The sequence below is a fragment of the Leopardus geoffroyi genome, chromosome B3, assembly GCF_018350155.1.
Source record: "Leopardus geoffroyi isolate Oge1 chromosome B3, O.geoffroyi_Oge1_pat1.0, whole genome shotgun sequence".
NCBI lineage: Eukaryota > Metazoa > Chordata > Mammalia > Carnivora > Felidae > Leopardus > Leopardus geoffroyi.
In genome coordinates this window covers 62,135,712-62,161,591 of record NC_059337.1, presented here as the reverse complement: position 1 = coordinate 62,161,591, position 25,880 = coordinate 62,135,712, and the positions used below count along the sequence as shown (strand labels likewise).

The 25,880-nt window shown below is 37.9% G+C and overlaps 1 protein-coding gene across 11 annotated transcripts in view; it reads right to left on the bottom strand.

Annotated features, from left to right (window-relative positions):
* INO80 (INO80 complex ATPase subunit) overlaps positions 1-25,880 on the bottom strand; it is a 144,677-nt gene that overhangs the window by 105,038 nt on the left and 13,759 nt on the right. For 6 of the 11 annotated variants that reach the window (XM_045449989.1, XM_045449990.1, XM_045449995.1 and 3 more), the window contains 6 exons: positions 11,931-12,116; positions 11,526-11,695; positions 11,365-11,432; positions 9,263-9,430; positions 3,284-3,404; positions 1,754-1,968 (listed from right to left, as the gene is read on the bottom strand). In XM_045449989.1, the coding sequence (XP_045305945.1) occupies positions 1,754-1,968; positions 3,284-3,404; positions 9,263-9,430; positions 11,365-11,432; positions 11,526-11,695; positions 11,931-12,073 (885 nt within the window). In that variant the 5' untranslated portion in view covers positions 12,074-12,116. Of the gene's footprint in view, positions 1-1,753; positions 1,969-3,283; positions 3,405-9,262; positions 9,431-11,364; positions 11,696-11,930; positions 12,117-25,880 lie in introns of all 11 variants that reach the window. The other 5 variants (XR_006704747.1, XR_006704748.1, XM_045449988.1 and 2 more) reach the window with 1 other exon arrangement.

Here is a 25,880-nt window from a genome sequence, read left to right as displayed (position 1 = left end):
AATGCTGTAATGAGTAACTTTGTTTACATTGTATAGTTGCAGGTTTAGCCTCAGGATAATTCCTAGAAGTGGAAGCGCTGGTTTGAAAGGTAACTGCATATGGAGATTATTAGGTATTGCCAATTTACCCTCCAGAATAATGCTCTCTGATTTGCACTTCTAGCAGCAATGTATAAAAGTGTCTGTTTCCCCATAGCCTTCTTAAGAGAATGTGTTATCGTATTTTCCAATTTTTGCCATTGTGATAAGTGAAAAATGGTATCTAGGTTGTTATTTTAGACTACTCTAATTATGAGACTTTGAACCTTTTTAATATTTAAGAGCCATTTTTGTATCTTTCTTTATGAATTGTCTATTCCCGTCATTTTACTTGCCTACTGAATTTGTGGTTCTTTGGCTCTCAATTTTCAAAAGTTCTTTATATACTAGAGATACGAGCCCTTTGTGACAATGTAAATAGTCTTTCCCACTTTGTCAGCTGTCTTTTGTCATGAAAAAATTTATTTGTATTTAGTCAAATTTACAAATGTTTTCTTTCATTGCCTCTGGATGTTGAGTCATACTTTTGCTGAGCCAAGGTTAAATAGGAATGTAATCCTTTTCCTCTAGTATTTGTATGATTTCATTTTTTATACTAAGAACCTTAGTATGTTCAGAGTATATGTGTGAGAAACAGATCTACTTTTATCTTTTTCCAAATGGCTACCTAGTTGTTCCAGCACCATTTTTTAAAAAGTCTATTAGTCTAGGGGCACCTGGGTGGCTCAGTCAGTTAAGCGTCTGACTCTTGATTTTGCGCTCAGGTCATGATCTCATGGTTCATGAGACCAAGCCCCATGTCGGGCTTGGTGCTAACAGTGTGGAGCCTGCTTGAGATTCTCTCTCTCTCTCTCTCTCTCTCTCTCTCTCTCTGCCCACCCTTGCTCACATGCTCACTCTCTCTCAAAATACATAAATTAGAAAAAAAATTTTTTAACTCTACCATTCCACTGATCTATTTGCCTAGGCATGTGGCAGTACTACACTGATGAATTATAGAGGTTTTACGGTATATTTTAATGATTGATGTGTCTTTTTCAGTGTTCCCTGGCAATTCTTGCATATTGATTCTTTTCCTTGAGTTTAGTATCAGTTTTTCTAAATTCAGAAAATACCCTATTCATATTTCTATTAAGGCTACACTCAATTAATAAAGCAACTAATTAAGTAAAATGCAAACTGAGTCGAGGGTATATGGACATTCCTTGTACGATTCCTGAAACTTTCAAGTTTGAAATTATATCAAAATAAAATATTACCAAAACCAAATTAAAATAGAAAAAAGAATGCCTAAACATCTTTCTCTTGAATCATTCACATTTTTTCTTACGTCTGTGATTCTTCAGTAACATTCAAATATTTATAAATTCTCTAAGAAACATAACTCCACCATTTCATTTTAATTTCCTCTACTATCACCTATCAACTTGTTGTTCAATCTCTACTGCTATGAGTAAGAAAACTGCTTTCCTCTCTCAGAGAGGTTTCCCTCCATTTTTTGGACAATAAACACCACAGAACAACTAATTGTCTTGTGGATTCTGATCAAAATCTGGAAAAAAACAGTCAACTAATAAGAGTACTATTCAGCATTATCTTAATTCCATCAGATTAGTTTCCTTTCTGAACACTGTAAAGGTATCTAGCTCCAACAGCTCCTCTTTAGAGGGCAGGGAGACAAAACCTGCCATCTATGCTGGAGGCACTCACGTACCTTTGGTAGTTCCTTTTTCACAATGCTGAGCCATACTTTTCTACGACGAGCATTAAGCTGCTCAATAGATAAGTGCTTCTTCTTGGTGCCAGGAGGAGGTGCATCATGAGAGAACTTGGCAAAGACTTTGGTCTGGTGGTGGTGGCAACGAGGAGATTCTTCAGAGGAAAGTTCTTCATCCCTTCGCCTTTTTTTCTTCACTTTTTTCAACTTGGCTGCAAAGGAAACAGACTCTGAGAATGTCGCATTTCTGCCCTTCCACAGAAGACAGCCACAAACAACCTCATCACTTTAAAAAAATTCAAGGTTCCTTCCTCATTCCAAGTGAGGCTGGCAATGTTTACCTCTTTATGTATTCGGGCCTATGACTATTCCAAGAGAAAGATCTCACTACCTTGGAAGAATACTGGATACTCCCTATGTTTACATGAAAGAGAAACACAAAATAAAACCTAAAAACTGAATTTCTGTTGCACCCAACAATAGGAAGGGAGACTTATAAAGTACCACGAACTCAAGTAATGGCCAAAAGGAAGGAAACATTTCTACTTGGTGGCAATGTAAAGTGATTGAAGAAAAAACCAAAGAAAGAAAAAATGTGCTAACTGATAGGACATCATGGCCTGTGAAGAGAAAATCACACATGGCACAAAAAACTAATTTGAGAGGTGGGGTGGGGTGGGGAGGGGAGGTTGCAGAGGATGAGAAAATACAAAGAGGGGCGCGTAAGTGGCTCAGTTGGCTAAGCGTTTGACTTTAGTTCAGGTCATGATCTCGCGGTCCGTGGGTTCGAGCCCTGCATCAGGCTCTAAGCTCTCTGGAGCCTGCTTCAAATTCTGTGTCTCCCTCTCTCTCTGCCCCTCCTCTGCTTGTGGTCTGTCTCTCAAAAATAAATATACAAAATATTTTTTTTTAAATACAGAGATAAACTAGGAGGATGTGGGAGAAAGGGGAGAAGGCTTAAAAGAATTTCTGAGTAGAGTTCATACCTTTAGGTGAACAAAATCTGACTTGTACACAGAGTTTAAAACTTTCCCTTCCTACCTCCTTTCTGATCTCCAGCTGCCTAGAGCTCAGTAAGGGAGGAAAGCACATTTCCTGGCAAACAGGCAGATAAGCATTACACAAGATAGAGAGGTGATCTATTTTGAATTTCCACACACAACAACAATCATAACTTATTCCCAACACTTCAGGTTGCTCTTCATACTTCCCTGTGCCTAATCAACTTCTTCCTCTCCCAGAACATTTTCAACATTTGGAAAAGTATGTAGAAGAAAGAAGGAATAAACTAACTGACTTAAACCTTTGGCTACGAATCTGCAGTTTTATGTCTTTATAATTCTAGAAGAGATCATAAACCAAATATGAAATAAGGTTAATAATAGGACTTAGATAGGGAGGCCTAGGGTTTTTCAGATACAGCAAGTCTCTACTACATGCATTATGTTCAAAGTCCAAATGTACCAACAGGCTACACACAACCCTGAAACTAAAGAGTAAATGTGGAAGGCAGGTCAATATGCTCACCTTTAAGTTTCTTTTCCTCCTTGAATTTCTTTTTTTTGGGTCCAAGTAGGTGCCGTTGTTGCTCATAGAAAGGGTCGTACGTGGACAGGAGGCCTGCACTGTAGTACTGGTACTGCTGCAACTGAAGCAAAAGCAAAGACAGTGGTGAGGCTTAGAAGGGCTGGTCTGTGTTCGAAGCCTGCCTTCAAATCACCTTTACTACAAAAAGTTGAGCCAGAGAAAAACCAAAGCTCCTAAAACATGGTCTTCTTCCCACAAAAAGACCCACAAAGATTTAGTACTTCAAAGTGAATGACTTCCTTACTTCAAAACAAAATGGGTTCATCAGCCATGTGCATGGCAAGTTGCTGAAAATAACTTAAGAGAGGAAAACGCTTCATGCTTCTCAATTTCCACCAGAATATTTATTTGGTCCTGACACATATTTGAGAGATGCAATTAACTGCAGAAAGAGCTCCTCATGGTATTCATCAACAAGAAATAAACTGTATTTCTATTACCAACAGGTCCTAAGATTTACTATGGTTCTGATAGCTGTTACTCTGGCTTTTAGTCTTCTATCTGATTCAGAGAATTCCCAACCATTCTAATTCTTTCAAGTCTTTTCACTCTTTATCTCCCACTAAGAGAGCCTGCCAATATTATGGATAATGCCTATGTTGCCAGAATTCTAACACATGAATAATCAAATTTTTTTCCTCTCCAGAGACAGATTCTTTCAAACACTGCATTTCAATTGACCCGCTAGGCTTACATTCATTTTGTCTTACTTATTACCAATGGATAAATATGAATATAAATTAAAATTAAGCAGTCCACTACTGAATCTCTTTCCTAGATTACAGCCAGTCTAAGAACTGAAACTAGGACAGAAAAGTGACATGGATAACTAGCACAAGGTCCTCTGTCAATGGTCAAAATTGAATGAGCATTCATTGAACTGCACAGTTAAGGCTAATGGGGGGTGGGAGGGAGGGGAGGGTGGGTGATGGGTATTGAAGAGGGCATCTTTTGCGATAAGCACCGGGTGTTGTATGGAAACCAATTTGACAATAAATTTCATATATTTAAAAAAAAAAACAAAAAAAAAACGGGGCGCCTGGGTGGCTCAGTCAGTTAAGTGGCCAACTTCGGCTCAGGTCATGATCTCACGGTCTGTGAGTTCAAGCCCCGCATCAGGCTCTGTGCTGACAGCTCAGAGCCTGGAGCCTGTTTTGGATTCTGCGTCTCCCTCTCTCTGACCCTCCCCCATTCATGCTTTGTCTCTGTCTCAAAAATAAACGTTAAAAAAAAAAAAAAAAAAAAAAAAACTGCATAGTTAATAACATCTATAAAGTTTCCCATATGTATGTTTTACTTCAATTAAAAAAAGACCAAGTAGGGGTGCCTGGTGGCTCAGTTGGTTAAGTGTCCAACTCTTGATTTTGGCTCAGGTCACGATCTCAGTTTGTGGGTTCAAGCCCCGTGTCAGGTGTGCTGATAGTGTGGAACCTGCTTGGGATTCTCTCTCTCTCCCTCTCTCTCTCTGCCCCTCCCTTGCTCACGCTTTCTCTTCCTCTGTCTCTCTCTCTCTCTCTCTCTCTCTCTCTCAAGAATAATTAAATTAAAAAAAAAAAAGACCTGGGGCAGCCAGGTGGCTCAGTCAGATAAACATCTGACTTCAGCTCGGGTCCTAATCTTGCAGTTCGTGAGCTCAAGGCCCACAATGAATAGTGCAGAGCCTGCTTGGGATTCTCTCTTTCCCTCTCTCTCTGCCCCATCCTGCTTCCTCTCGCCCTCTCTCAAAATAAATAAATAAAGTAAAAAAAAAAAAAGCCAAGTACTGCAATCCCTATTAAAATGTCAACAGCGTTTTCCACAAAAGAAAAAATAACACTAAAATCTGTACGGAACCACCCCAAATAGCCAAAGCAATCTTGAGAAAGAAAAACAAAGTTGGAAGTATTACAATTCCAGATTTCAAGATATACTACAAAGCTTTAGTAATCAAAACAGTATGGTACTGGCACAAATAGAGACATACAGATGAATGGAAAAGAACAGAAAACCCAGAGATAAGAGGTGTCTGGCTGGTTCAGTTGGTAGAACACATGACTTTTGATCTCAGGGTCCTGAGGTGGAGCCCCATGTTGGGTGTAAAGCATACTTAAAGAAAAACTTTCAATAATACAGAAGAGAGAACTAAGAAAGAAACCCATCCTTATGTGGCCAACTAATCTATGTCGAAGGAGGCAAGAATATACAGTGTGGAAAAGACAGTCTCTTCAATAAATGGTGCTGGGAAAACTGGACAGCTACATGCACAAGAATGAAACTGGACCACTTTCTACCACTCCAAACAAAATTAAACTCAAAACGGATTAAAAACCCTAAATTTGAGACCTAAAACCATAAAAATCTTAGAGAAAAACATAGTAGTTTGACATCAGCCATAGCAACATTTTTCTAGATGTGCCTCCCAACGCAAGGAAAACAAAAGCAGAAATAAACTATTGGGACTACTTCAAAATAAAAAGGTTTTCACAGTGAAGGAAACCATCAACAAAACAAAAAGACAACCTAATGAGTCAGAAAATATTTTTGCAAATTATATATGCAATAAGGGGTTAATATTCAAAACACATAAAAAACTTGTACAACTCAACCCAAACCAATCAATATGATTAAAAAATAAGCACAGAACTTCAACAATTGCCAAAAGACATACAGATGGCCAACTGACATATGGAAAGAAGATCAACATCACTAATCAGGGAAATGCAAATCAAAACCACAATGAGATTATCACCCTACACCTGTCAGAACGGCTAGTGGCTAGTATCAAAAAGACAAGACAGGGGGCGCCTGGGTGGCTCAGTCGCTTAAGCGTCCGACTTCGGCTCAGGTCATGATCTTGCGGTTTGTGAGTTCGAGCCCCGCGTCAGTCTCTGTGCTGACAGCTTGGAGCCTGGAGCCTGCTTCAGATTCTGTGTCTCTCTCTCTGCCCCTCCCCAACTTGTGCTCTATCAAATATAAATAAAATATAAAAAAAAAATTAAAGACAAGACATAGGCATTGGCAAGAACATGGAGAAAAAGGAATCTTTGTGAACTGTTGGTAGGAATGCAAATTGGTCATCCAATGGAAAACAGTATGGAGGTTCCTCAAAAAAAAAATAAAAACAAGAATCATACGATCCAATAATTCCACTACTGGGTATTTACCCAAAGAAAATAAAAACACTAATTCAAAAAGATACATGCATTCCTATGTTTACTGCAGCATTATTTATAGTAGCCAAGATATAGAAGAAACCTAAGTGTTCACTGATAGGTGAATAAATAAAAATGTGGCATATGTTTTTATATGTATATGTACATGTGTGTGTATGTATATATATGTATATGTGTGCATGTATGTGTATGTGCGGATATATATATAAACTCTTCCCATCTGTGACAACGTAGATGGACCTAGAGGGCATTATGTTCAGTGAATTAAGTCAGACTGAAAAAGACAAATATCACATGATTTCATTCATAACTGAAATGTGAAAAACAAAAAGCAGAATCAGACTTGTAAAGAGAAAAGACTGATGGTTGTCAGAGGGGAGGGTGATGGGGGTTGGGCAAAATGGGTAAAAGGGAGTGGGAAGTATAGGCTTCCAGTTATGGAATGAGTAAATCACAGAAATAATAGGTCCAACACAGGGAATCAGTCAATGATATTGTAATACCGTTATCCAGTAACAGATGGTAGCTACACTTGTGGCCATAATATAATGTATAGACATGTTGAATCACTATGTTGTACACCTGAAATATAATACTGTATGTCAGCTATACTCAAAAAAAAAAAAAAAAAAAAAAAGACAAACTATTTCAAGCACCAAATGCCTAGCACTGTACTTTATGAAGGAAGTCTACGTTTATTCATTTTTTTTTTTTAAGAGACAGAGAACGAGAGAGCAGGGGAGGGACAGAGAGAGTAAGAAAGAAGTCTAAAAGCCAGATATCTTACTATTTATTACTTCTGCAGGTTTATAACCTTGAGCATGTTATTCAGTTTTCTGAACGTACTTTGGATGGTAAATAATTGCTGGAATGCTTTCAGGGCCTCAAATATGCTATTGCTTATTATGTACAAAGTGCCACACTTCTGACAAAAATCAGAAGTAACAGCACTCAAATAGTTGCCACTTAAAACTATTATTAATCTAATGTTAGTATGCAAAGAAAGGGAGTTTTTATTTTTTTTTATTTTTATTTTTTATTTTATTTATTTATTTTTTTTATTTAAAAAAAAATTTTTTTTTTTCAACGTTTATTTATTTTTGGGACAGAGAGAGACAGAGCATGAATGGGGGAGGGGCAGAGAGAGAGGGAGACACAGAATCAGAAACAGGCTCCAGGCTCTGAGCCATCAGCCCAGAGCCCGACGCGGGGCTCGAACTCACGGACCGCGAGATCGTGACCTGGCTGAAGTTGGGACGCTTAACCGACTGTGCCACCCAGGCGCCCCTTTATTTATTTTTTTTTTCAACGTTTATTTATTTTTGGGACAGAGAGAGACAGAGCATGAATGAGGGAGGGGCAGAGAGAGAGGGAGACACAGAATCGGAAACAGGCTCCAGGCTCTGAGCCATCAGCCCAGAGCCTGACGCGGGGCTCGAACTCACGGACCGCGAGATCGTGACCGGGCTGAAGTCGGACGCTTAACCGACTGCGCCACCCAGGCGCCCCAGAAAGGGAGTTTTTAAAGATAGGAACACTTCCAAAGAGCAACTGCATTATAAAAGGAACCACAAGAATTTAAAATGGTGCAGCCACTCTGGAAAATAGTTTGCCAGTTCCTCAAAAGGGTAAGTAAGCACAGAGTTATCATATCATATGACCCAGCAATTCCTCTTCTAGGTATATACCCAAGAGAAATGAAAACATATGTCCACACCAAAAACGTGTATACAGATCTTCTTGGCAGCATTATTCATAACAGCCAAAAGTGGAAACAACTCATTTTTCATAGTTATCATTCATAAAAGCCAAAAAGTAGAAACAATCCAATTAATTCATTAAGTGATACGTGGATAAGTAAATGCAGTACGTTCATACTATGGAATCTTATTTGGCCATAAAAAGGAATAAAGTACAGGTACATGCTACTGAATGAACTCTGAAAACATGCTAAGCAAGAAGCTAGACACAAAGGATCACATATCGTTCCATATGCATGAAATGTCTAGAACAGGCACATTTATAGTGACAAGTAGCTGCCTGGGGCTGAGGGGAATGGAGAAAATGAGAGGAAACAGCTAAGGGGATTGGGGTTTCTTTCTGGAGAAAACATTCTGGAATTATATAGTGACAACAGTTACACATCTCTATCAATATACTAAAAACCACTGAATTATACACTTTAAAAGGGTAAATATTTTTAGTATATGAAATACATTTCAATAAAGCTTTTATTACAACCACCACCATCAAGATCTAAACATACAAGTAAGGGGTACCTGGTGGCCGATTTTGGCTCAGGTCATGATCTCACATTTTGCGGGTTCAGGCCCCGCATCGGGCTCTGTGCTGACAGCTCAGAGACTGGAGCCTGCTTCCAATTCTGTGTCTCCCTCTCTCTCTCTCTGCCCCTCTCCCACTTGCAGTCTGCCTCCCTCTCCCTCAAAAATAAACAAACACGAAAATAAATAGATAGATAGATAGATAGATAAAAGTAAAATGATGTATGGGGCGCCTGGGGTAGCTCAGTTGGTTAAGTGTCAGCTCAGGTCACAATCTCAGTTTGTGAGTTTGAGCCCCATATTGAGCTCTCTACGGTCAGCATGGAGCCTACTTGGGATCCTTCTCTCTACGCTTCCCCTGCTTGTTCTCTCTCGAAAATAAATAAACATTAAAAAAAAAAAGGATACTGACATATCTTCAATGAATGTTAACCAGAGGCTAAATACCCGGCATGAAGGTCTGAGATTTCTCCTGAAACCTTTACCTCCTTGTCTTTACTATACTTATTCTGGTGAAGTTTCTTATATTTGTGCAGCCGCAACATGTTATGAAGTTCTTCTCTGCTGAGGTTGAGTTCTTCCTCTTCTTCTTCTTCTTCATTGTCTTCACTCTGAGAATCTGCCTCACTGGACTCATCACTTAGCAGAATGCTCTGCAAATGGGAGGAAATGGAAATGGAATCTCTTGCTATGAAGTAATTGCGTTTATAATCCAAGCATTTTTCCCCAACACAAGGACAGAAATAGCTGGAAGACAGTCATTCCAGTTTCCCTTACATTATCCTTTACCAATCTAAGTGGAAAAGAAAAAGGTACCAACTGAACCTAGTATGCATGAATTCGAGAGCAGTAACACATGGAAATGCTGTAAACAGCAACAAAGCCTGATATCACTAAGTACTTACACTTAACATAAGATATTTTAACTGTCAAATACCAAGGCAAAAAAACTAAAAACAAAGAAACAATCTATTGGGTATAAAGGAATATAGAAAGCAAGCTGTGATGGCTAATTAAGGATAAACAACCCAAAAAATATTAATTGATTTTGATATTATCCAGATAATGAAATGTTATTCAGCCATGAAAAGGAAAGTAGTTCTGATCTGTGCCACAACATGAATGAACCTTGAAAACTATGCTGAGTGAAAGAAGCTAAGTACAAAGGACTGTGTATGATATGGACTTCACTTATATGAAATGTCCAGAATAGGCAAATCCATAGGGAAAGAAAACAGATTAGTGGCTGCCAGGGGTGGGGGAAGTAGAGAATGGGAAGTGACTGCTAATAAGTGCAGTTTCTTTTTGGAATGATGAAAATATTCTGGAATTAGTGGTAAGGGCTACACAAAACTTTATGAATACACTAAAAATTACTAAATTATATACTTTAAATGGGTAGATTTTATGGCATATCAATTATATTTCGATTTTTACAAATGTGATAAGCTAAACAAAGATTTCTGCATTCCCGAGAGCCACGCTGATATGAAGCAAATTAGAACCTTTTAAAGGACTTAGTGATGACAATGAAAGAGTACCTTTAAATTACTTTGAGCTATTCACAGGAAAATTAAGCAATAGAGAAAATATTGGTTTCAATAGAAGAAATGCTAACTCAGTTGGGCCAATGACTGTTATCTTGTAAGAATATCAACAAGATTATACCATTTCCTTGCCTATGAACACTCACAGAAATTTACCAGACTAAAATACAAATTCCTTAACATGTTTGTTATACAAGACCCTACACAATCAGGTTCTTGAACCTCATCTTCTATCATCCCCTCTCATTGTGCTCCAGCCATACTAGCCTTCATTCTCCCCCAAACATACTGTGTTGCATCCTGTGTCAGGAAGTTTGCAATTGTGTTCCTTCTGACTGAAATGCTCTTATCTGAGGGGTGCCTGGGTGGTTCAGTGGGTTAAGTGTCTGATTCTTGATTTCAGCTCAGGTCATGATCTCACAGTTCATGAGTTCGAGCCCCAGGTCAGGCTCTGCACTGACCATGTGTAGCTTGTTTGGGATTCTCTCTCCCCACTCCCGCACTCTCTCTCAAACAATTTTAAAAAATGCTCTTATGTAAAACATTCACATAGTCCTGATAATTCAGAAATCAGCTGAAATGTTACCTCTTTAAAAAAGCCATTTCTATTTCTTTGTTTACAGACATTACTCACTACCTCCCCCCATCTGAATGTAAGCTCTACAGGGCAGGAATGCTGTCCGTCTACAACAGTATCAGACAGATACGATGTATTCAATCACCATTTGTTGAACTACTCAGTAACTAATGAAAAGGACATTAATAACCCTGATGACACTGTGACCCAGTGAGAGCAAAGATCTCAGTTTTTTTTACTCCTTGCTCTTCACAGTACTCTATACTCAGAAATGATTGCTAAAGTGAACTTCATTGAGGCCTCTACATTTTTCTCCATGATCTCTTCAAAAAACTACACCCAGAATAGAAGACTCTTCTCTAGAAAAATCTCTGCCAATGTGCCAGAATGAGTCAATAACTTTCCTTTCTATTTGTAATTTTAGTAGGTTATTTGAATTATAAATATTTGCCTTATCTCTTACCTTTAGCCACTTTCTGCTTTTCTTCAACTTAGAGAAGTTATATAAATTCCCTTTGTCAGATTTTGATTCTGTGTGAAGAAACATAAAGAACAACAAAAAATGAAAGGACGACTGCCCCAAGAGAACGGATAGTCCAAAGAGGGACCTCATACCACACTGACCTGACTGCAGAACTCCATTCAGTGAGTATGTGTTTAACATTCCAGAATTGCCTGCTCCAGAAGTTTCACCAAGCAATGAATTTGGAGGTTCTTCCTTAACTTGTATTAAGGGATCCCCAGACTGGGGCAATAAAGGATTACTGTCATCCAGTCCATCTTCACTTTCATCACTATAAATTAAAGAATGATAAATCTACAATCACAGCTGACCCAGCAGAATATTTTCATTTATGGTTAGTAGACAGAAGAAATGGATCCTTTAAATAAGTTCATTGCGTTCTATTTGAAAGAAGGAAGAAAAAAATATCACACATACCAAAAACCATAAAATACATAAATGCTAAAACTAAAGAGATAATGGGAATCAGAAATGTGGTCAAACATTGGGAACATGTAATGGCATACCTAGAAATATTCCTGTTGAAGATGGCTGATGTCTGTCGCAAGAAATGGTCCAACCGGAGGGCCCTCTCCAGGTACTGAAGATAGAGGGGCTTTGCCAGCTCAGTGCAGCCGCCATCGTCCCCGGCACCCAACTCCGAGGCCATAGAACAAATCTGTCTTCATGCACAAGGGTCTCCGACTTCACGGCTACAGAAACAATAAAATACGAATACTGTTTATTCTCCTTTTATTTTCCCTACATGCCATCAATGTGAAGAGAAACCAGACCTTCTAGAACACATGACAAGAAAATAGTAGTCTATAGAAAGATCTTAATAAAGTTTCTCAGTACGCACTGTTTCCTAATACAAAGGCAGAAGTGAAAAGAATGAGAACATCAAGGGGCACTTCGGCATATCAGTTGGTTAAACGTCCAACTTCGACCCAGGTCATGATCCTGAGCTTCATGGGTTCAAGCCCCGCGTCAGGCTCTGTGCTGACAGCTTGGAGCCTGGAGCCATGTCTCCCTCTCTGTCTGCCCCTCCCCTACTTGCACTCTCTCTGTCTCCCAAAAATAAATAAACGTTGAAAAAAAATTTTTTTTCAACGTTTTTTTTTTTTTTATTTTTGGGACAAAGAGAGACAGAGCATGAACGGGGGAGGGGCAGAGAGAGAGGGAGACACAGAATCAGAAACAGGCTCCAGGCTCTGAGCCATCAGCCCAGAGCCCGACACGGGGCTCGAACTCACGGACCGCGAGATCGTGACCTGGCTGAAGTCGGACGCTTAACCGACTGCGCCACCCAGGCGCCCCGAAAAAAATTTTTTTAAAGAATAAGAACATCAAAATATAGAAATATTGTCATGTGTCACAACAAAAATTCATATACTTCTTTGAAATAGTACCTTAAAATTTACACCTACTTCACTTCTGTCCTACAATTAACAATCATTCACAATCTAAAATCTACTCCACAAGCTCTCTCTTGTACACCTCATAGAGGACACTTGTTCTCAGCATCACCTTCAAAACAGCTGTTCCCTTTTTCGTTTTTTATTTACACTTGTACATGTGTGAGGTATTCCATTTACAAGGGAACAGATACATTAGCAGAGTATTTTACACACTTATAAACATTCTTGAAAGTGTTAGAAATGATTTAGAAAAATGGAAGAGAGTATAAGAGTGAAAAACAAAGGTAAAGCCTGTGCTTTTTTTTTTTTTTTTTTTTTTTTTGCTACCTTACGGTGTTAAAGGAAACCATAACATCTTGGAGTGGTCTTCTCTTTTTATTATAGTTCTTAGAAGTTTCCTAATATAATGTTTCTTCTTAAAGAAATGTTAAAAAATTCCCCCAGCTAATCTATAGATTGAACATAATCTCCCAACAAAATCACACTTTTCTGGGGCGCCTGGGTGGCGCAGTCGGTTAAGCGTCCGACTTCAGCCAGGTCACGATCTCGCGGTCCGTGAGTTCGAGCCCCGCGTCGGGCTCTGGGCTGATGGCTCAGAGCCTGGAGCCTGTTTCTGATTCTGTGTCTCCCTCTCTCTCTGCCCCTCCCCTGTTCATGCTCTGTCTCTCTCTGTCCCAAAAATAAATAAACGTTGAAAAAAAAAATTAAAAAAAAAATGTTTTAAAAAAAAAAAAAAAAAAATCACACTTTTCTTTTTCAGAAACTGACAAGCTAATTCTTAAGTTTATATAGAAATGCAAAGAAACCAAAATAACCAGAGTAATTTTGAAAAAGAACTGGGTTGAACAACTTATGCTTCTTGACTTTAAAACATATTAAGGGTGCCTGGGTGGTTCAGTTGGTTAAGTGTGACTTCGGTTCAGGTCATAATCTCACAGTTTGTGGGTTCGAGCCCTGCGTCGGGCTCTGTGCTGACAGCTCGGAGCCTGGAGCCTGCTTCGGATTCTGTGTCTCCCTCTCTCTCTGTTCCTCCCCTGCTCACACTCTGTCTCTCTCTCTCACTCTCTCAAAAATAAAGATTAAAAACAAATTAAAAAAAAATATTAAAAAGCCACAATAATCAGGTCAGTGTGATAATGGCATAAAGATATCACATAGACCAACAGAACAAACCTGAAAATCCAGAAATAAACCTATACATTTCCAATCAATTTTCAGTGAAGGTGATAAGGTGGTTGAATGGAAGAACAGACAGTCTTTTCAACTGGATATCCACTTACAAAAAGATTAATTTAAACCTTTACCTTACACTATGCATAAAAATTAACTCAAATGGATCAGAGACCTAGTAAACCCCGAACTATAAATTTTCTACCAAAAAACACCAGGAGAAAATCTTCATGATCTTGGTTAATCAAAAAGTCTTTGGATATGACATCAAAAGCACAATCCATTAAAAAAAAATGCTGATAATTAGGCCACGGAAATTTAAAACTTTTGGAATTCAAGCAGTATTAGCAAAAAGATAAAAACAAGGCACAGGAGAAGAAAATATCTGCAAGTTGTGTATCTGATAAAGGACTTGTATACAAATATCTAGTTATAAAGTCATGGAAATGCAAAGTATAACATAGAGAATACAGTCAATAATATCTTAGTAACAGTAACAGATAGTGACTACAGCCAACAGAGTGAGCACTAAGTAATGTGTAGAACTGTCAAATCACTATGTTGCATACCTGACGCTAATATAACATTGTATATCAACTATACTTCAATATAAAAAATAATTACATGAATATTCATGAAAAGGCTGTAAAACTAACGAACAATAAATTGCTGTGGAAATCTAAAAAAAGTAATAATAATTTTAAGATGATATCTAACTTTTCTATGTATCCTCTAAAGATCTGCCTTCTCTACTTCAGGGAAATCTTTTAAGAATAAACAGTAAATATATGTGAAAAGGCTTTATAAGAAATACCAGCGTATTGGGGCACCTGGGTGGCTCACTCAGTTAAGTGTGCAACTCTTGATCACGGCTCAGGTCGCGATCTTGCTTTCAGGAGATCAAGCCCCATGTCGGGCTCTGCACTGACACCATGGAGCCTGTTTGGGATTCTCTTCTCTCTCTCTCTCTCTCTTTCTCTCTCTCTCTCTCTCAGCCCTCCCCTGCTGGTGCCCTAAGTAAATTAAATTAATTTTTTTTAAAAACGCCAGAGTATTTTCAAACAGTGTGTGTTCAAATATTCAGAGTTGGAAGGGATCATAGAGATTATGTAGTCCAACTGGGTCATTTTACAGATGAGGAAACTAAAACCATAAAGATTAAATAATTTGTTCACAATCAATGAGCTCTTTTGCAGAGCCAGGTTTCCTGGTTCCTAAACCGGTCTTTTTTTTAATCTCAGCAAACTGTCTCTCCAGACAGGATCTACCACTCAGTTTGCTCAGGTTTATACTTTGGTGTTAAGAAGAACACAATCCCAAGAACCAAATTATTTCCAAAGCACCAATTCTTCAGAGTATAAAAATAAATAAACACGTTTTGAAAAAGCAAGACAATTTAAACAAAATGCACAAGGATTACAGGTGACTTTAAAATTTTACTTGCATTATTTGAAATATCTTTCTAGAAACCATTCTTGCTCACTGAGGTGCAGGGTTTTGTAAAAGCATTAACAACTAGGATTTATGTTAAGCTAAACAGATTAGTCCTTAGTTCAAGGTCAATAAATGGCCAATATAAGCTGTCAATAACCACCATTTTTTAGCTGATTTCATTACAAAGACACTAACACAGAATAACAGGTTAATAGTAGAATAGCCTTACCTAAAGTTCAATTCAATATTGTTTTTAAAATTTAGACTTAGAATTATTAAAGAAGAAATGGTCAATAGGGCGCCTGGGTGGCTCCGTCGGTTAAGTGTCCGACTTCGGCTCAGGTCATGATTTCACGGTTCGCAAGCCCACTTTGGGCTCTGTGATGACAGGTCACAGCCTGCAGCCTGCTTCAGATTCTGTGTCTCCTTCTATCTCTATCCCTCCCCCAACTTGTGCTCTGTCTCTGTCTCTCAAAAATAAATAAATGTAAAAAAAAATTTTCTTTTAAATAAAAAAAAAAAAAGAAACGGTCATAATTTTTAGTTGAAATAGGCAGGCAACAAATTAATTTGTTTATAGTGTTTGCATGTTGGAAGAAAACCCTTTTGGATGCTAGGTTGAAACTACTGTGTGTTCACTCAAAACAGAATCTCACTGGCAGAATTTATAACAAGGGTGGCAAGGCTTGAAGCTCATAAAGCTAAGATTCTGAACTGTTCTGATAGCAAAAATCTTCAGTATATAACCTATTTAATCTAAACTTTGTATTCAGGTGAATTATATCAGGAAGTGTTACTAGGTTTCAATGGGGGGGGGGCGCGGACTTGTAGCCACAATATATAAAGAACTCCTACAACAACTCAGTAAGAAGACAACTAAAAAATGGGCAAAAGACTTTGAATACACATTTCACGAAGAAAGATACACAAATGGCTAATAGCACATAAAGATGCTCAACATCAAAAAAATGCAAATCAAAATGGCAGTGAACCACACTACACTCACCAGAATGGCTATAATAAACAAGATAGATTACAACAACTGTTTGGGAGGATGTGGAAAAACTAAAGTCTTCATACACTGCTGGTTAAAATATGTAATACTACAAGGGCACTTGGGTGGCTCAGTCAGTTGAGCATCTGCCCCTTGATTTCGGTTCCGGTCATGATCTCACAGTTCGTGGGTTCGAGCCCTGCATCGGACTCTGTGCTGACACTGCAGAGCCTGCTTGGGATTCTCTGTCTCTCTTTCTCTCTGCCCCTTCACCACTTGCGCTCTCTCTCCCTCAAAATAAACATTTTTTTTTTTAAAGTAAAATACTATAACCACTATAGAAAACAGTTGGGCACTTTCTTAAAATTTTAAACATAGAGCTACCCATATGACCTAGCACTTGTCTACCCACGTGTCTACCCACAGCTTTTAATGTGAAAGTTCAGTGGCATTATTCCTAATACTCAAAAAGCAAAACAATCCAAATGTTTATCAACCAGTGAATAAACAAAATACATATCCACACAATGGAGTATTATCAGCAATAAAAAGGAATGAACAATTGATACATACAACAACATGAATGGACCTCAAAAACATTATGCTGAGTTTAAAAAAAAAAAAAAAAAAAAGGCCAGACAGAAAAGACCACATATTATAGAATTCCACTTACATGAAATAACCACCAAAGGAAATCTATGGAGTCTGCAAGTACATTAGTGGTTGGCTGTGTATGCAAAAGGAGACTGACTGCAAAAGGATATGAGACTTCTTTCTTAGGGAAAGTGGAAATGTGCTAAACACATGCTGTATTGTTTGTTATACAATTCTGTAAGTTTGTTTAAAATCAATGAACTATACATTTAAATGAGGTAAATTTCATATGTAAAATAGCAGTCTTTGTTAACACAAAGAGAAAAGAATGTTAAAAGTTCTTTTTTATAAGGCTTTAATGGGTTCTACTTTTCATTGTGGGAACTAACATGCACCCACTGCAAAAGATTTCAAGGAAACGCTTTTAAAAATACAGCAAAATTCTCCAAGAGAATATATGTAATTCATCTTGATGTGCATACATATAAATTAAAGCATATAAAATTGCTAATTGGCCTCTTCCTAAGGTTTTACTAAAAAATAAGTGATCTCATTGTGTCTGGCTAGCTCAGTCGTTGAAGCATGTGACTCTTTTTTTTTTTCAACGTTTATTTTTATTTTTGGGACAGAGAGAGACAGAGCATGAACGGGGGAGGGGCAGAGAGAGAGGGAGACACAGAATCGGAAACAGGCTCCAGGCTCTGAGCCATCAGCCCAGAGCCCGACGCGGGGCTCGAACCCACGGACCGCGAGATCGTGACCTGGCTGAAGTCGGACGCTTAACCGACTGCGCCACCCAGGCGCCCCGCATGTGACTCTTGATCTCGGAACTGTGAGTTGGAGCCCCACACTGGGTACAGAGATAACTTAAAAATAAAATCTTTAAAAAAAATAACTGACCTTATGTATTTATTTTGGCTGATAATGAAAATGGTCCTAATTAAGGAGGTTTGCAAGTATGACTACAAAGTAATACTGGGTGATTCAAAAAGAACTATTTTCAAATATAATTCCTCAGTAACTAAGCTGTACACGAACATGAAGTCAAAACCAATTTGTCCAAGAAAGACCAAAGTTACTTCTATTACAATGCTCAATAATATGTGGCCCCATGTGACTCTCAGTATGCATCAATCCTGTAGTCTGATTCTCCCAGAATGACTTTGTAAAATATCACCATTGATGGCAGAGATATCAAGCATGATGCACTCTCTTATTTCCACAAGTTTAAAAAAGAGAAGTTGCTACAAGTATGAAGTTTCTGACATATCTCCACAAGAAGTAGTCTTATCATGATACCTGGAAAGTAAGGGAATATTTTTAAAGTGTTCAATTAGATTCCTTTTATTGTGGTAAAATATACATAACCTAAAATTTACCACTTTAATCATTTTTAAGTGTTCAGTATCATTAAGTACATTCACAGAGTGGTGCCAATCATCCATCAACACCATCCTCCATTATTTTTTAATCGCCTTTAAGATTGGTGGCCTCTCTATTCAACCCAAATGCCTTGGCCATCTGTTAAAAGGGGCTTCTCTGAGGCACCTGGCTTGCTCAGTCAGTAGAGCCTGCAACTCTTGATGTCAGGGTTGTTAAGTTCAAGCCCCACACTGGGTACAGCAATTACTTAAAACTAAAATCTGGGGGTAAAAAAAAGCAGCTGCTTCTCTAATAACCTATACTTTCATCTCCTACATTTGTCTCTTATTCTCCACAAAGAAACAACAGGGCCATGCTAACCTGACCCACCAGCTGTTTTCCAACTTCAACAGAGCACAAGACATTTCTCAACAACCGTTTAACCCACCTCTTATCAATTGTTTCTCATTCTCTACAAAGACTATTGCAGTTTCTCTCTTCCTCAAAATTATAAACTCATTCTCTCTTTCTTGGAAGGGCTTGAGGAGCAAATCTCTCCAATCTTTTCTATTCCACTGTAGTTCATTCTTTTCTGTACTTTTTCCTTGTAGTATTTGAGTCACAAATAAAAGCCACAAAAAAAGACTATCAGTCTACATTTGTTAACTCTTCAGTCAAGGTGACTCTACATACTGATGCACAGACAGGACTACTTCATTATGTCATCCACTGTGGGTCATGCCCATGCAGTCACATTTTAAAATACATACAATACACATATTATTATAAGTTACTTTATTTTTTCCAATGTAGTATAATTGGAGCATTATACTGCCTTTTAAATTTATATACACATAGGTGCGCCTGGGTGGCTCAGTCAGTTAAGCGTCCAACTTCGGCTCAGGTCATGATCTCATGGTTCATGAATTCGGGCCCCATGTTGGGCTCCGTGCTGACAGCTCAGAGCCTGGAGCCTGCTTCGGATTCTGTGTCTCCCTCTCTCTGCCCCTCCCCTGCTCATGCTCTGTCTCTCTCTGTCTCTCAAAAATAAATAAATGTTAAAATTTTTTTTAAATTTATATTTACATATAAATGTATATATACTTTTCTACAAAATATTATCTGAAGATTTCATTTCAGGATAGAAAAGAGAATACTATAAAGCATTTTCATAAAAAGGGAGAGTTGGGTCTGAAAAGGATAAAAGACCCACTCTCTCTGATAAAGCACTATTTATCAAAATGGATAAACAGAAGTCAATATTGTTGGCTAACACTTACTTCTGGATACTCTCCAGGTCTCTGACAACTTCTTGGACTAATCCTTCCTTACCTCCTTAATGGAAACTTTATTCTATATGTGGAGTCTACTACAGTTCTGTCATCTATCCTTATCCTTTAGAAAATCTCACCTACTTCCAAATTTGGATTAATACCGCTGTATATGGCTGACTTTCTGGCTTCCATCTTACAAAGTACACAATCCACATTTCTAGATGCTTGTTGGATTCTGTCCTTGATACACCACTGAACCCTTCAAACTCAAAACTTCTCATCTGCCCCTATACCAGCTAGTTCATCTGTCTTTCCTATTTATACAACAGTTAGCTATGCAGACTCAAAATCTGTTAATCATTTTTACATCACTCTCGACTTCTCTGTTTACAATCTCCATGTCTACTTAATTCTTCTCTAGGGATGATGTCTGGAATCTGTCCTTGTTTTCATTTAGGTTCTTATCATCTCACACCTAGATTACTGCTTCCTAATTTGGCATCCCACCTCCGGGTTCTTCTCGCTCTAATCCATCCTCACAGCAACTGCCAGATCAGTATTCCCAAAACATTGCTCTGATTATGTTGTTATCCCTCAACAGCTTTCCAAAATTCAAAAAAGTCTAAATTCCTCTGCCTGAAATTCAAAGACCTTTATCATCTGGCTCCAACTTACCTTTCCAATTTAATCTTTTACTACCCTCTTACACTCCAGACAAGTTAAGAATACCCTGAAGATGTCTCTTAACTTCCTGTCAGACCCATCCCAATCTTCAAGTGTTCTTTAAAATTTATCTGACCACATACTGCCATTTCAAAGACTGAAAGGACTATTAACATATGCTGTTAGAGCCAATTCACCATTGATTGGCCTGCTTCATACACTGAACTCTGGCTCTTTAAACCTGGTTATCCTCCAACTGGACTCTGATCATACTTCAGAAGCCCTGACTACAGTTTGATATCCATGGTAAAGTGTCTACTCCTAAATCATACTCACATACATCATATTTCCTCACCTGTGTACCCATGTGTGATCCCAGAATGACTGCTTTGCACTGTCTAGTTACTGCAATGTCTTTATGGAAGCTGCCTTGCCTTTGTCCTACAAATTATGTTTCTGTAGGAAAAGTCTTACCAAGTTGAACCAAAATCCTTCAAAGACAAAATGAAATATCTCATTGCAGGAAACACTCATAGATTATTCCCAAGTAAGACTATTCTCTCTTCTCTGAAGTTCTAAATGGTTGAAAGCCTGGCACTTACATGATATTACAGTCTACTTACTGTATACATGCATGCCTTATTTCTCTTCCTAAACTATAAACTATTTGAGCAAATAGTCCCTATCTCATGAATCTATTTTGGTTCTAGTATTTACAAATGACCACATTAATTTGCTTTTTCATGCAAATTAAAAATCAAAGGTCAAAGCTACAAAACTCTAGTTCTTTTTGTTGTTGTTATTTATTTACTGAGCAGGAAAGCATGTGTGAGTGGGAAGGGGGAGAGAGAGAGGGAGAGAGAATCTCAAGCACGCTCCGTGCTGAGAGCATGAAGCCTGACACAGGGCTCAAACTCACGAACTGTTAGATCATGACTGGAGACGAAATTGAGAACTGGATGCTTAGCCAACTGAGCCACCCAGAAGCCCCCAAAACTCTATTTCTGCTACATTCTACATAAAGATCATCTATAGTCATGACCATATGAGGCCTCTACTCCATCCTGGACACATGACTTGGGGGATGAAAGCTTGAATAAAACAAATGAAAAGATACGAAAGTAGTCAAGTAACAGAAAGTTAAGCAGAATGGGTTCAAACATTCATTATCCACACTTGCTGAACAGGAGAATGCATGTACTAAAAATCTTTCAGGCAATTCCACATAAAAATAATCTCAGACAAGCTTTAGATAAGAGGTAAGAGGTAAGAGGAGAGCAAGGTGTTACTGCTAGACAAGAATCTGAAGGATACCTGCACCAAATGCCAATGCTAACCAGAGGACAGGATTTTTATCTTCTCCCAAATGATAAGCCTGACAAAGATAACTACTTGGAGAGAAAGTCACCCTATCTCTAGATGGAGATGAGCTAAGAAGCACTGTTCAAATGATAGCCTAAACAGCTTTTAGTTTGGTTTAAAAATTTTTTCTTTCAATTTTTAAAGAGAGAAGAGTTGGCTTTTTACCTTTTTGTCTAACAGCAATGGTAAGAACATGATATATAATGACCACTTCATAAAGTACTACAAACTGCAATGATGGCCATTAACAATTATTTGTCTTAAGACCTACCCATTTAAACTTTGCATGCTTAAATCTATTTTCACCTCTGATTTCCTCTTTATAGACCATGCCCAAAATTGGTTTCATACCAATCATTTGCAGAAGCACTTCCCAAAGTTTGCTTCTCTGAATACTAGGATCAAGATATTGGAGCACCTGGCTGGCTCAGTCAGTACAGTGCACGATTCTTGATCTCAGGGTTGGAAGTTTGAACTGCATGGTGGGTACAGAGATCACTTAAAAATAAAATCTTTAGCAGTGTCTGGGTGGCTGTCAGTTGAGTGTCCGACTTCAGTTCAGGTCATGATCTCTCTGTTCATGGATTTGAACCCTGCATGGGCTCTGCACTGACAGCAGGGAGCCTGCCTGGGATTCTCCCTCTGTCTTTGTCCCTCCCCCACTCACACTCTATCTCTCCCAAAATAAAACGAACTTAAAAAAAATAATATAATAAAAAAATTTTAAATAAAGTCTTAAAAAAATATATTAAATGTCCATTAATACTGAAAATATTAAAGCATTAAAGTTAGGCCTAAGATTTTTTAGTCTTCAATATGTTAATGTGCTCATAATCTCTCTCTAAAAGGCATTCCAAACTTATTTGACTTTTTTAGCAAAATACCAATCAAAATAGCTCAGAGAAGACTAGATAGGGCATCAATGATTCAGTCAAATATCTAAATAAAGAGTTCAATTATATCTGCCTTTAAGAAGTAATTCCTAAATTTACCAAAACTAATACAGAAAAGGCCAAATAAAGTTATAGCTCTTAGGAACAGAACTATAGCTATGAAGCATTTGCAGGACTAAAGACAGCCTGTAGGTTACAGGCTGTAGCTTATACAAAAGGCCAAACATTAAGGGAACAAAATAACTGAATTTCCCACCTCAGCTCCCCTATAACTCAGACACTCTATAGCCCAAACTTGTTGTGACTGAAAGTGATCTACTGCATCAGATCCACAGGTTATACTGATAATTTGTAGGACTATGGCACAAATAGCAGGACCAGGCCAAGTAAATGAACTTCGTATTATTTTCATAAATGGAAATAAGACCAAAAAGAAGTGAGATATAATTTTCATATGAACATTAAGAGTAACATTTCATTCACTCAGGCATTCAATTGCTGAACTCTAAAGTGCAGTGTAGAAAAAATTGTTTCCTTCAGAATTCAGTTTAATAGAAGAGATAAGACTCAAATAACAATAAAAAAATACACTTGGGAAGTCACTTAAAAGATATACAGATAATGTGCCATTGGAGTTTAGGAAAAAAATGATTATTTGTTGAGTGTTAGATCACGTTAAGTGTCACAATAAATTTGTCTCCAACTATAAATTCTTGGGAAGAAGAGTCCTTTATTCTGAGGTGGATAGTTTTCCTAAAAATTTGGAAGTTAAAATGTCTTTATTGTAAGCCATAATGGTGATATTAGTGTTTTGTTTTGTTAAATGTCCTTACTTAGAAAAAAAGAAAAAAAAAAAAGGGCCAGCATATCTGTCAGTCCCTAAAATTATTTGGAAATTTTACTGGACCAGGAAATCCAAATTGCTAGGAACCAATCACTGGCTTAGCTAGTTGACCTCTGACAAGTGGGACATACAGACTCACTTCTGGGCTCTGTCTTCCGACAGTCGTGACTTTCAGCTAATGCACTTTGGTGGGTTTCAGGCTCCCTATTCCAAATGTGGGGAGACTTGTCCTGGCCTAAGCTCTCCCCAGGAATGTTTTAAGGACACATTTTAAGAAACTAAAGACCTTTAGGAAAGGAGGAGTTTGATAAATATACGATATTGTGGCTCCTTTATAAAAAAAAACAAAACAAAACCAAAAAAAAGGTGGGGGTGCGTGGGTGGTTCAATCAGTTAAGCATCTGACTCTTGATTTCAGCTCAGGTCATGATCTCACTGCTACTGAGTTCAAGCCATGTGTCAGACTCTGCACTTATAGCATGCAGCCTGCTTGGGATTCTCTCTTTCCCTCTCTCCCTGCCCATCCCAACTCAAAATAAATAAACTTAAAAAAAAAAAAAAAAAAAAAAAAAAGGAATGTGTCACTCCTGACTGTATTAGTCATTAGTTATAAATATCTATATCTTTGATGAGGGAACAGCAGATTAAGATATGGAAGATTCTGAGGCACCTGGGTGGCTCAGTCGGTTAAGCGTCTGACTTTGGCTCAGGTCAGGATCTTGTGGTTGGAGAGGTCAAGCCCCTTGTGGGGCTCTGTGCGGACAACTCAGAGCCTGGAGCCTGCTTTGGATTCTGTGTTTCCCTCACTCTCTGCCCCTCCCCCGCTCCTACTTTATCTCTCTCTCAAAAATAAATAAATATTTAAAACAAAAAAATTTTTTTAAGATATGGAAGATCCTTCTATGTATTTCCAACCAAAAGAACAGAAAATGAGTAATTTGACAATCATATAAAATTTAATACTTCCAACTTCCCACCAAAAACAAAAAACAAAAAAAAAAAAAACAAAAAACAACCAGGTCAAATGGCTCCAATGGTGAATTGTATCAAACATTTATATGTTTGTTTATTAGTATCAATTAGTATCAATGCTTCACAAACTCTTCCCGATCACTGAAGAGTAAAGGTCAATTGCCATGTCACTCTATGTGGCCAGCATTACCCTGATTCCAAAGCCACCCAAAGACATAAGAAAACTACAGACTAATATCCCTTATAGAAACAAAAATCTTCAGTAAAATATTGACAAATGATTCTAGCAACATATAAAAAGGATTACACATAATTAACAAGTAGAATTTATCCTACAAATGCAAGGTTTGTGTAACATTTACACATCAACCAATGCAGTATATACCACATTAATAGAACAAAGTATAAAAGCCACCTAAGCCTTTCAATTAACACAAAAATGACTTGACGGAAGCCAATGCCATTTCAAAATAAAAACACTCAATAAATTAGAGATAGAAGGAACTCTCTCAATCTGATAAAAGGCACTTACAAAACGCTCACATCATTCTAATGTGAAAGAATGCTATCTCCCTTAAAATCAGGAATAAGACAAGATTGCCTACTCTCACAACTCATATTCAAAACTGTACTTAAAAATAAAATTAGGGGTGCCTGGGTGGCTCAGTCAGTTAAGCATCTGACTTCAGCTCAGGTCGTGATCTTATGGTTCGTGGGTTCAAGCCCCTCATCAGGCTCTGTGCTGACAGCTTGGAGCCTGCAGCCTGCTTCAGATTCGGTGTCTACCTCTCTCTGCCCCTTCCCCATTTGGGCTCTGTATCTGCCTCTCAAAAATAAATAAAACATTAAAAAAATATTTTTAATAAAGTAAAAATCAAATTAAATAAATAAAATTCTACTTAAAGTTCTACCCAGAGCAATTAGGAAAACAAAACAAAACAAACAGCATCCAGGCTGGAAAGAAGCAAAACTATTATTTACAGATGACCTGGGGGCACCTGGGTGACTCAGTCACTTGGGCTTCCCACTTCAGCAAAGATCATGATCTCACAGTTTGTGGGTTTGGGCCCCACATCGGACTCTGCTGACAGCTCAGCCTGGAGCCTGCTTCGGATTCTGCGTCTCCCTCTCTCTCTACCCCTACCCTACTCATGTTCTGTCTCTCTCTCTCTCTTTCAAAAATAAAATAAACATTAAAAAAATTTATAGATGACCTGATCTTATCTAAATAGATAATCCTAAGAAATGCACTAAAATATTATTATAACAAGCTCAGTAATCATATAGTGTACAAGATCAATATACAAAAATCAATAATATTTCTATATACTAGCATTCAACAATTATAAAATAAAATAAAGAAAATAATTCTATTTACAATAGCATCAAAAAGAACAAAATACAGGAGTGCCTGGTTGGCTTGGACAGTAAAGCACCCGACTCTTGATCTCAAGGTTGTGAGTTTGAGCCCAATGTTGATTGTAGAGATTACTT